Source organism: Colobus angolensis, unplaced genomic scaffold, assembly GCF_000951035.1.
Source record: "Colobus angolensis palliatus isolate OR3802 unplaced genomic scaffold, Cang.pa_1.0 Scaffold60, whole genome shotgun sequence".
In the NCBI taxonomy this organism is placed as follows: Eukaryota; Metazoa; Chordata; class Mammalia; order Primates; family Cercopithecidae; genus Colobus; species Colobus angolensis.
Window position 1 is genome coordinate 3442191 of NW_012119599.1, and position 12449 is coordinate 3454639.

The 12449-nt window shown below is 39.0% G+C and overlaps 1 protein-coding gene across 5 annotated transcripts in view; it reads left to right on the forward strand.

Moving 5' to 3' along the window:
- The window catches only part of ZNF235 (zinc finger protein 235), a 22110-nt gene extending 15162 nt beyond the window's left edge, over positions 1 to 6948 (forward strand). For 4 of the 5 annotated variants that reach the window (XM_011963064.1, XM_011963066.1, XM_011963063.1 and 1 more), the window contains exon 5: positions 4101 to 6948. In XM_011963064.1, coding sequence (XP_011818454.1) covers positions 4101 to 6079 — 1979 coding nt within the window. In that variant the 3' untranslated portion in view covers positions 6080 to 6948. The remainder of the gene's footprint in view (positions 1 to 4100) is intronic. The other variant, XM_011963067.1, reaches the window with a different exon arrangement.
- Positions 6949 to 12449: the final 5501 nt, after the last annotated feature.

A 12449-nucleotide genomic window follows, 5' to 3' on the forward strand; every position in this document is an offset into this window, starting at 1 on the left:
AGGAAGTGAAAGGGAAAGATCTCTATAGGAACTAAAAAAAAAAAAAAAAAAATAGCTACTCCTGCTCGTTTCTGGTTTCCATTTGCATGGAATATCTTTTTCTACCTCTTTACCTTCAGTCTGTATCTTTATCAGTAAGATGAGTTATGTTGCCATTTGATTTCTTTATCTTCTTTCTTTGTATAATTATTCTATAAGGCCTACGAGTTTTATACTTTTGTGTCTTTTATGATGGCAAGTATCAACCTTTTGTTTTCATGGTTAGAACTTACTTGAACATTCCCTGTAGAGCTGGTCTAGTGGTGACAAACTCCCTCAGTGTTTATTTGGGGAAGACTTATTTTTCCTTCATTTATAGAGCTTATTCTAGTAGGATACAAAATTTTTTTGTTTTTTGAAGTAAGTTGAAAATAGAATCCCAATCTCTTCTGGCTTGTAAGGTTTCTACAGGTTGAATTGTCTGATGGAGCTTCCTTTATAGGTGACTAGATACTTTTCTTTTGCCGATTTTAGGATTTTTATCCTTCATATAAACCTTCGTCTGATGACTGTATGCTGTGGTGAGTTCCATCTTGCAATGTATTTTCCTGGAGTTCATTAGATCTCTTTTATCTGGATGTCTAAAGCTTTTGCTAGATTAGGAATTTTTCCTCAATTATTTCCTTAACTAGGTTTGCAAACTTTTTACTTTTTCTTCTCCCTCAGGAATACCTATGATTCATAGGTTTGGTTGCTTTATGTAGTTTCATATTTTTTAAAGCTTTGTTTTTTCTTCTTTATTCTTTTTTCTTTACTTTCGTCTGACTGGATTAATTCAAAAGACCTGTCTTCAAGTACTGAGATTCTTTCTTCTGCTTGTCTAGTCTGTTGTAAATGCTTTCAACTGTATTTTGTAATTTCTTCAATGATTTTTTCATTTCCAGAAGTTTTTATTTGTTTGGCTGTTTAAAAAAGATATCTATCTCTTTCTCTTTGGTAAATTTCCCATTGATATCCTGAATTGATTTTTTGTATTGCTTTTCAAATTTCTTTTGTATCTCATTGAGCTTCCTTAAAATTAGTATTTCAAATTATTTATCTGGCTCATTTTTTCCTTTATGATCGTATTTCTTTTATGTTTTTTTTTTCCTGTCTTACTACACTGACTAGAACTTTCAGTAATGTTGAATAAAGGTGGCAAGAGTGGATATATTTGCATTGTTTCTGATTTTCTGAGGGAAGCATTTAGGTCTAATTGAATGTTAAATCAGCCTTGCATTCTTGAGATAATCACTACTTTGTCGTGATTTATCCTTTTTATACATTGTTAGATCTAATTTGATAACATTTTGTTAAGAATTTTATAAATATGTTCATTAGGAATATTAGTCTGTGGTTGTCTTTTCTTGGAATGTGTTTGTCTTATTTTGCTGTTAGAATAATGCTGGCTTCCTAAAATGTGTTGAGAAGTATTTACAGCTTTTCATTTTTCTGGAAGAGTTTGTCTAGCGTTGGTATTGTGTCTTCCTTAAATGTTTGGTAAAAGTCATGGATGAAGCTCTATAAGCCTCAAGTTTTGTTTGTGGAAATGTTTGTAAGTATGAATTCTATTTCTTTGGTAGGTAAGGGCTATTCAGATTATCTCCATGTTCTCAAGTAAACTTATTTTGTGTGTTTAAAGAAATTTGTCCATTTCATCTGCATTGTTACATTTATTGCCATAAAATTCATAAGTCCCTTATCTTTTAAATAATATATACAGGACCTGTAATTATGTCACCTTTCATTACTGATATTTGTAATTTGTATCTTCTTTCTGTTTTTATCATACATGCTAGAGTTTATTAATTTTATTGTTCTTTTCAAAGAACTAGCTATTTATTTCTTATTTTCTGTTAATGCTTACTTTGCATTTAATTTGTTCTTGTGTTTTTAGTTTCTTTGACACATTTCTGCTTTATAAATTTTGCTTTAAGTAGAAATTTTGATATGTTGGTTTTTTATTTTCACTCAATTTCTAAAGTTTTGAATTATTTTTGATCCACAGTTTATTTAGAAGTATGTTATTTTTTCTCTGAATATTTGAAGATTTTGCAGAGACATTCCTATTCATAATTTCTGATTTAAATCAGTTGTGGTTAGAATACCCTTTGTATGACTTGACTCCTTTTGCTTCTGTTAGAACTTGTTTTATGGCCTCAAATATGGTCTATCTTGGAGTATGTTCCATGTACACCTGAAAATAACATTTTCTGCTTTTATTGGATAGAGTGTCCTGTAAAGGCCAAGTAGTCAACTTGGTTGATAATATTGCTTCAAGCCTGTATCTTCATTTATTACCTACTTGTTTTCTGTTGCTTTATTTTTAACATAATGGATTGTTTGTGTTTTGTTTTGTTTTCTGGCTGCTGCTGCTGCTGCTGCAGCTGCAGCTAAGACCTTTTTTGTTTTTTCAGCTTTTGTGCATTCTGGAAAACCTGAATTCACAGAGCCTTCTTAGTCAAAAGCCACGGTCAGTGGGCTGTTTAATAATTCAGAGGGGAAAGGTGTCTTCAATCCCCAGTTCCCTGCATGTCTTCCCAGAGTTGTCATAATAGGTCTTATGGAGGTTTTTGAGCATCTTTTTCCTCTGGTTGATGTTCATCAGCAGATAGCATTTGTGGGCTTTGTCCTTTCAATGTGTCGGCATGTGTTTTTCGTAACTGCGGATCTTGGCCAGGCGCAGTGGCTCATGCCTGTAATCCCAGCACTTTGGGAGGCTGAGGTGGGAGGATCGCTTGAACCCAGGAGGCAGGGGTTGCAGTCACCCGAATTCGTGCCACTGTACTCCAGCGTGAGTGGCAGAGCAAAACTCCATTTCAAAAGAAAAAAAAAAAAAACCATGGACCTTGATGTTCAAGTCGATAATTCTAGTCTCTGGGGAGCTGGTGTCCTCAGGGCTTGCCATGTCCTTTTTTAAAAACTATTCTGGCTTAATTTTTGGCTTCTACTGGTTGGCCGTCTCCAAAGACGTGTCTTCACAACGTCATCAACCTTCTCAATTCTAGGAAAGTTCTGGTAGTCTTTGAGCAGCATACAAGAGCACAGGTCATCATCTTGGCTGGGCTAGACTGGTTTCTGGATGGCATATCCACAGGCGGCCTGGAGGAAGAGACTTGGAGGCTACCAGCACCACTGTTTGGAAGGAAGTCTGGTGCTCCCTGCTTTTGGCTTCTCAAGAACTGGAGCTTGGGTCCCAATGGAACTTAGCGCCCTTCACACAGTCCTTGGCATGGTGACTTCTGACCCCCAAGGGGCCAGGGCAGCTGTCCCTTTCACAGCATGGACTGCGTTACATGAGTGCCACCATGCATCTTCCTACTTGCTTTACTAACTGTTGGAAAGGGATATTGAAATCTCCAACTATAAATGTGGATTTGTCTATCAGTTATTTTGAGCACATTTCTAAATGTGCAGGTTGTATAATGAGAGCCTATAATTGAGGCATGTATTTTGCCTGATTTATGTAGTTGCTACTTATGATTCAGTTCCTGTAGCCAAAGAAGAGGTGACTTTTAATTTACCATTCTATAGGCAAGGAAGTCAAATTTTCCTTTCCAAGTATTTACTGAGATATCATTTTGTTGCTCTGCAGCTGGCTGGTTTCTACCTCCTGTCCTATTCTTAGATCTGTAGTTCTGTGTTTCCACAGGCAATAAAATCCAAGAAAATCCATGATGGTAAAGATAAGCTGAAAATTTCCATCACGAACTAAAGCCCGATACCGAAGGAACTATGTGTAAAATTTGGAAACATCTGGACAAAGCATTCATTTTGGAGTTGTGTATACTGGAGAATACACTCAGACAGCAAGACACATACTCAGAAAAGACCCAAGATATACTTTAAGCACTCACCCTGGGCTGATCTCAAATTTTCTATCTTAAATATGGCTTTTAAAAAAATTTAGTGTTCTCCTGGTTGCAGCTGCTTTTCGGAGCTCCTATAAATTTATTTCAGCCAGTCTAGTTGTTTTTTTAACGTTTCCATGGGGAAAATGAGAGCTTAGATCTTCTTAATTTCTCTACTTTGCTAATGTCAGTCTCTTGGTCCTTTATTCCTTATTCTCTCTATCCTTTCAGGAGACAGGAATCAAAACGAGATGGCGACTCTTCACAAAGCAGGATTAAGGTGCTTTTCACTGGGAGAGCTTTCATGTTGGCAAATCAAGAGACATGTTGTGAGCAAATTAGCCAGAAGTCAAGACTCCATGATAAATATTGAAGGAAAGAGCTCTCAGTTCCCCAAGCACCATGATTCCCCCTGTCAGGTGGGAGCAGGAGAATCTATTCAAGCTTCTGTGGATGACAGCTGTCTAGTGAATCACGTAGGGGATCATTCCAGGATCATTGAAAATCAAGAATTTCCAACTGGGAAAGTTCCGAATTCTTGGAGTAAAATATATCTGAATGAGACACAGAATTATCAGAGAAGTTGTAAGCAGACTCAGATGAAAAACCAATTATGTATATTCGCTCCATATGTTGACATTTTCAGTTGCATTTCACACCACCATGATGATAAGATACTGCACAAAAGAGATAAAGCTCATAGCAATAGTGACTGTGGTAGAGATACCCTAAAGGTATCACCTCTTACCCAGTGTAGTGTTCACACAGGACAGAAAACCTACCAGGGTAATGAATGTGAAGAAGCCTTCGATGATGGCTCCAGTCTCGAATTGCATAAGCAGGTACACTTGAGAAAGAAGTCTCCAGCATATAGTACGCACGAGAAGGACACCAGTCATAGCCCAGGTATTCCTGTTCAACAAAGTGTTCGTACTGGAAAGAAACGCTACTGGTGTCATGAATGTGGTAAAGGTTTCAGTCAGAGCTCAAATCTGCAAACTCATCAGAGAGTCCACACAGGGGAGAAACCCTATACATGCCACGAGTGTGGTAAGAGCTTTAATCAGAGCTCACATCTTTATGCTCATTTGCCTATTCACACAGGAGAGAAGCCCTATAGATGTGACAGTTGCGGGAAGGGCTTCAGTCGTAGCACAGATCTTAACATTCATTGCAGAGTTCACACTGGAGAGAAACCTTATAAATGTGAGGTGTGTGGGAAGGGCTTCACTCAGAGATCCCATCTTCAGGCCCATGAAAGAATTCACACCGGAGAGAAACCCTATAAATGTGGGGATTGTGGTAAACGCTTTAGTTGTAGCTCAAATCTTCATACCCATCAGAGAGTCCACACTGAAGAGAAACCATACAAATGTGATGAGTGTGGTAAGTGCTTTAGTTTGAGCTTTAATCTTCATAGTCATCAACGAGTCCACACAGGAGAAAAACCATATAAATGTGAAGAGTGTGGTAAGGGTTTTAGTTCAGCCTCAAGTTTCCAGAGCCATCAGAGGGTCCATACAGGAGAGAAACCATTTCGATGCAACGTGTGTGGTAAAGGTTTCAGTCAGAGTTCATATTTTCAAGCACATCAGAGAGTCCACACTGGAGAAAAACCATACAAATGTGAAGTGTGTGGGAAGCGCTTCAATTGGAGCTTGAATCTTCACAATCATCAGAGAGTCCACACGGGAGAGAAACCCTACAAATGTGAAGAGTGTGGTAAGGGTTTCAGTCAGGCCTCAAATCTCCAAGCCCATCAGAGCGTCCACACTGGGGAAAAACCATTCAAGTGTGATGCATGTCAGAAGCGATTCAGTCAGGCCTCACACCTTCAAGCCCATCAGAGAGTCCACACCGGAGAGAAACCATATAAATGTGACACTTGTGGTAAGGCCTTCAGCCAGAGGTCAAATCTTCAAGTCCATCAGATAATTCACACTGGAGAGAAACCATTTAAATGTGAGGAATGTGGGAAAGAATTCAGTTGGAGTGCTGGTCTCAGTGCTCATCAGAGGGTCCACACGGGAGAGAAACCCTATACATGTCAGCAGTGTGGGAAGGGCTTCAGTCAGGCCTCACATTTTCACACGCACCAGAGAGTCCACACTGGAGAGAGGCCTTACATATGTGATGTCTGTTGTAAGGGCTTCAGTCAGAGGTCACATCTCGTCTACCATCAGAGAGTCCACACTGGAGGGAATCTGTAGAAATGAGAGAGGTGTGGTTCAGCCTTCAGTTAGAGCTCACATCTTTGTCTCCATTGGGAAGTCCATGCTGATGATTGTGAAAAGTTCTTGTAAAATTAGAAGCTTCAAAGAATCTTGATGGGAAAGAAGTCTCTCAAATGCTGTGTTTTAGACTTGGTCAGGACATGAATTCTTTACAAACGTCATATTTCACAGATGAGAGAAAACTTTGTTCTGTAAATATGATCAGTGTTTATATCAGAGTTACCAAGTGTCCCAGTTCTCAAGATGTAACACAGCAGAAAAGTCTTATCAGAGTCTGCGCAGGAGAGAGGCCTTCCTTTAACAAAAGTATGATTGACAGAAAAAATTGATGTCAACTAAAATGTAACCTCTATGTAAGGAGGTGTTTTTCACCACTGTATCTCTACCATGTAGAATTGTGCTTAGCTCATAATAGGGCCCAGCAATTACTGAAGACAGTGAAGAAAATACCTATAATTAGGACAAATACTTGAAAATTCTAGTCTGTTTTGTACCGTAAATTTATATTAATTTATATTCAAAAGGAATCCTGCAAGTAGCCTTAATAACGTTAGTTTCAGTACGTACTGAAAAGTGTATAATACTGCCATCCGTACTAATACAGATTTGGAAAAAAGACATGACTGGCTCCCATCCTTCAGTCTTAGTTCTTTGTACAGTGTATCAGTTGTGTACAGTATGATTTTTACCATCATTAGTTTATAGACTGAACAATACTGTTTTTATCTAATGTGACTGCAATTTACATGATTAGAATTTTTGGACACTAAGCTTTACTGTAACTCTGAAAGTGTTAAAAGTAGTTACTGATGACAAAAAGTTTCTTAGTAAACTTGAATTGTTAATAATTGGTTTCATTATTTTCATTCAGGTTCAGGGCTACTTGCTTTTCTATGTGAAGTCTTTCCTGCATCTAGACCACTTTAGAAGGAGCTTTGGCAGATTTCAAACACATTAATTTGTCACATTTATCCCCTTAAAAGGAAGTGGCAGGGCAAGAAACCTGTTGGGTCTTTATTGGAATTTTATCTTATTGTTTATTTATTCTGTTTAATAGAGCCTTGCAATGTTGTCCAGGTTGTTCTCAAACTCCTGGCCTCAAGCATTCCTCCCACCTTGGCTTCCCAAAGTGTTGTGATTACAGATGTGAACCTCTGTGCCCAACCTTGAAATTGTATTCAATGTAATGATTTAGATGGATTACCGTTTACACAGCATTCTATGCTTAATACCTCTTGGTATTAGTGGACAATAAATACTCTTTGACCTGGCAGTCCTAGCACTAGAAATTTCACTTAGGAGATTGTGACAAAAGCGAGAAAGATTGTACACAAGGATTTTCATCCTGAATTAAAAAAGGAAAATGTCAGTAAAATATTTGAGTAAGTCTTGATAAATCCTTATAATATACAGCCATTAAGATGATCAGAGGTCTATAATGACTAGAGAAAACATTATTCATGAGAAAACTAGGTTAGATCCTTCCTGGGATGGATCCAATTAATAGAAGTCTGTCCACCTAATGATGGGATTATATGCATAGAAATAATAGAAGGATATTAATATGCTAACAATTGTCTACTGTGACATGGAAGGTTGGGATGATATTGTAACTGTTCAAAAAATTACGGTGACATCAATTTTATAATCCCTTACAGCTAAATCTTGTTTGCTTTATCTCATTATATGGCATGTAATCCTGTGTTATGGATGTATAACCGGCTTAAGTCCAGCTGCTTGCTACTCAGAGGCTGAAAACACGAAAAGCAAAATGTAGTGAAAGGAAAGCAGTTTTACTAATCAAATGTTAGCAGTTGGGAAATGGCCAGGCTCATGCCTTAAAAGACCATTCCAACTTTTTGGGCTGAGTGAGGGAGTTTAAGAGGGAAAACTTGGTGTGGGAAATAAGTGGGAGTGGTGCAGTCAGGTGCAGGTCTTGCATGTCTTCTGATGGTTTTCTTGAGTCATCTGCCCATCTGGAGGTCCAGTTTGCATCATCTTGATATTGGCCCAGGGGTGGTGGATGAACTGATCATAACTGCCCCTAAGTGGGAGGATTGTGCGGCTGGTTTGTTTAGTCTCTATGTCTGTTTTGCTTTAAAATTAGTCCCTGGAATTTCTAAGCAAGCACAATTATACAAGGGAGCACTGTGCATGAAGTACCTGGTGGGAAAGGGAGAGATGAAGAGTTTTAACATATAAGGCCACATTCTGAGATTGGGGAGGAAAGGGAGAAAAGTTTTTTTTTTTGTTTTTTTTTTTTTTTTGAGACGGAGTCTTGCTCTGTGGCCCAGGCTGGAGTGCAGTGGCCGGATCTCAGCTCACTGCAAGCTCTGCCTCCCGGGTTCACGCCATTCTCCTGCCTCAGCCTCCCGAGTAGCTGGGACTACAGGCGCCCGCCACCTCGCCTGGCTAGTTTTTTGTATTTTTTTAGTAGAGACGGGGTTTCACTGTGTTAGCCAGGATGGTCTCGATCTCCTGACCTCGTGATCCGCCCGTCTCGGCCTCCCAAAGTGCTGGGATTACAGGCTTGAGCCACCGCGCCCGGCCAGAAAAGTTTTTAAATGCATTTCCAAGCTGGAATACTGTTAGAATTCCCCACTGTCAAACTTCATCCTATTTTTGTGGAAAGTGGGCAACACAGTTAATCTGGCTGCTTCCTGCTGAAAGGGGGCATACCTGGGAAGTACCAGAATGGAATCTATTCACTTGGAGTTGGAAATATATCCGCATTCCCAGATCTATAGCAGGAACTTGCTGGAGCCTTACAGTGGGAGGACCAAGGACCTAGGAACTTTTGAGAAAGTCTGTCCTCAGTGTATAACAGTAGTAAAATCCACAGCAGCTGATGAGGACAATGAGAAGAATACCAACCATACTGTATATGAAAGTCTTTTATGAGGAAGTCAGCTGGACCACACTGTTCAAGGGTCCTGGGAGAGGATCCTATATCTGTATCAGAAATATGGGTGTCCAATGCATGCATAGCTTGGGTCATATTGTGAGAATAATGTGGTATATATACACAATACTTAGTCTTTTTTTTTTTTTTTTCCTGAGACAGTCTTACTGTGTCACCCAGGCTGGAGTGCCATGGCACAATCTTGGCCCACTGCAACCTCTGCCTCTCAAGATTAATTCTCATGCCTCAGCCTCACCAGTAGCTGGGATTACAGGTGTACACTACCATGCCCAGCTAAGTTTTGTATTTTTAGTAGAGAGGGTTTCACTATATTGGCCAGGCCAGTCTCAAACTCCTGACCTCAAGTGATCCACCCTTTTCGGCCTCCCAAAGTGCTGGGATTACAGGCACTGTGGTCCGTTGCTCCCGGACAGAACATTCAGTCTTAATCATTGCACAAGGGATGCCTTGTGCTGAGTCAGGGTATCTAAGGCCGTATAGTTCTGCAGGGCCACTTGTCTAATCTTGTGAGGGTCTTTCAGTGAGAAAGGGAATGGCATGTTGGATATTATTAAAAGTAGCGGCCGTATGTTTAACCAGGTCTTTTATTTGTAATTTTACATCTGTGGCCACTGCCTGGCGGGGGGGGAGACTAGTGGGTACAACCACCTTGATGCCTATTTTTCATGGGGTTGTCTAGCCTTTACACTTTCCCAGTTGGCATGGAGAGAGTCTAAATGGGAAAGGATACATCCTGGTAGGGAAGGGCGCCCGCAGGTGCGTCTACCAGTCCAGTTGTAAGTGTTGGGAAAGGGGCTTGTGGGGTGCCTACATAAACTGGCCATAAAAATATGGGACAATAATTTGTGGAAAGCCACAAGAGGCCTCTGAGGAAGAAAGCCTCCTAATTGCCATCATGTTCCCATACTCAGAGTGAGACCTGCTCTCTTATCTGTAAACACTGTGTTCAAGAAAAAAGACACTCCTTTAAAGCATTGACGTGTAGACAGATATGCAGGCTCCTATTTAAGCCCATTCCCACCAGCTGCTCTCCGATAAATTAAAGATACACTGTTTGAGCACAAAGGAGATTCACTTAAACCACCACTGCCGTAGATCACGCGTATAACGCACTGCCTCCCTTTCACTGTTTTGCCCTGAACATCTTAGATCTAAGTGATTATACTCGATAAATAGTGGAGAGACTGAAACTCTGGGCCTTTGCAGCCTCTGATTTGCTCTGGCCCCCTGGCTCCCACCTTTATGAACTCTTAACCTGTCTCTTCTCATTCCTTTGTTGCCACTTCGCCACTGGACTTCGGGTACCCTACGGGTGGTGTTAAGGCTTGTCCCCAACAGTAAGGACAACCATGAGTGCTGCAGACCCATAGCAAACCCCAGGGGGAAGGATAAGGCTCTGTTATGGAGGTGGATGCTATTTTGATTGTGCGTCCTGGTCACATGTTAGTCAGTCCAAGGGTTTGGCCACATTGTTGAAGAGGTAATCATCCCATGTCGTGGGAGATAATGCAGGGTGTACTGTTACTGTGTTTTTCAGTGCATAGAAGTCTTGACCCATTACCTGGATTTACGCTGCCCTCAACCATCCTATGCCATCATGTATGGCATATCCTGTAGTGGGGGTGGCATTAACCTGTTTATGAACCAGAAGGAAAATATGTTTATGTGTTTTCTCAGAGGTGGGGAACTCATGGTAAGTGCTGCTCTAATCATAGAAGGGAAACAGTTGAGTATTTTTACCCCAAGTATAAAAATACTCAATTGCTCAGGTTAGCAGTTTGTATGTACCATGGCAAGCCTGTGATTAAAGAAAGGGGTGGCACCCCGCAGACCCAACTTATTTTATTGTAGAGGTGACTCACCAGCTGTGCCCATTCAGCAAACAGGTTAGTTTTAGCAAAGATAAAGAATGTACTTATAACTGTACAATTCATTAACAATTCATGTTAACAGAAGGGTGTTACTTATTTGTATGATTTTTCTTTAATAAATAGCTTTAGGTCGTCTTGGTTTACATGACCAAGCAGTCTGGTTGTCTGAGGTATCAGGTTGAGGAGGAGCTGCCTTCACCCGAGTGTGATGTATCCATGGTCTGATTCCATCCAATCTGACAGATGAATGGATGGTTGAGTTACTGTCTACTTTTTGGCTAGCTGTTGGTCTGGCCCTTGGTTTCTCTAGGATTTTAGTAGCACTTTATTTTCAATTCATAAAGATCTTGACCCATTACCTGGATTTACACTGTCCTCAACCGTTCTATGCCATAATGTATGGGAAAGTAGAAAGGGTGAATGAGTATTATTTAATTTAAAATTTGTAGGGTTTTAAATTACACAAAAAGTCTGTAAGCATTTATCTCATTTATATGTACTCAATATTTTCTCATTTTTAACAGCTTATCTAGATTACTACTGAAAACTGAGATATCACATAAAGTTGGTCATTATTTAAAGTTATTTCCCTGTTAACCATATTTTTAAAGTCTGAATATCAGATATACATCTAACTAAGAACCTTAAACACTGGGCATTTTGCCAATAACTCAGAAGATTTAGCTGTTTTCGTTAAACTAACAATTGTAAATTTTATTTTTCAAAAAAAAAAAATTGCACAAAGATTACTCTGTTTTCAGTTGGGTTTATAGTCTCAGAACCTTTGTGCCAAACTGTGACACCTTAAAACATTTAGCCAAGGCAACTATAAAACTATAAAACTTACTTACCCAGACAAAAATGTATGCTGACAATTCTGAAGACATTTTAATCTTACTAATGATTTTAAAACCAGTTTTATTTACTGAAGATCTGTGTGAACTTGAAAAGCATTTGTACTTACTTAATTTATAATTACTCATCTACTTATAAGATCATTTGGTAGCATGCTAGAGCAACACATAACAATACATGTTTCATACATGTAATAATGCAATCACATAAACATATCTAAATATGTACACACATATATACAAACAAAGATCCAATAGCTTTTACCTTAGAGTTCTAGCCATAAGGTAGCAATACAGACTCACCATTTTATAAAAGATAGCTATATCCAAAATTTTTTTTTTTTTTATGAAATGGAATCTGTTTACATGGCTAAACTTTGTTTGCCCTGATAGGTAATCCAAGAAAAAGGGTGGATCAAAATTTTGGGTAAAACAGTTTTTATGGCAGTTTTAATTTTTAAAAGCCTCTTTTACCTTTTTTAAATTAAGTTTTAAAGGAGTTTGCAATGTTTATATTTTAGCCAGAACTAGCTGAACTGTATAAGAATAAAAAATTATCTACATTACTTTGAAACAGTGAGTTTTTTTTTATATTTATTTATTTATTTTTTTTTCTGTTGCTCACAAAATACATTTATTCAATCCAAATGAAACATTTGCTAGTAAAATCTTAACTACAATTATGCCTCCCCCCCACC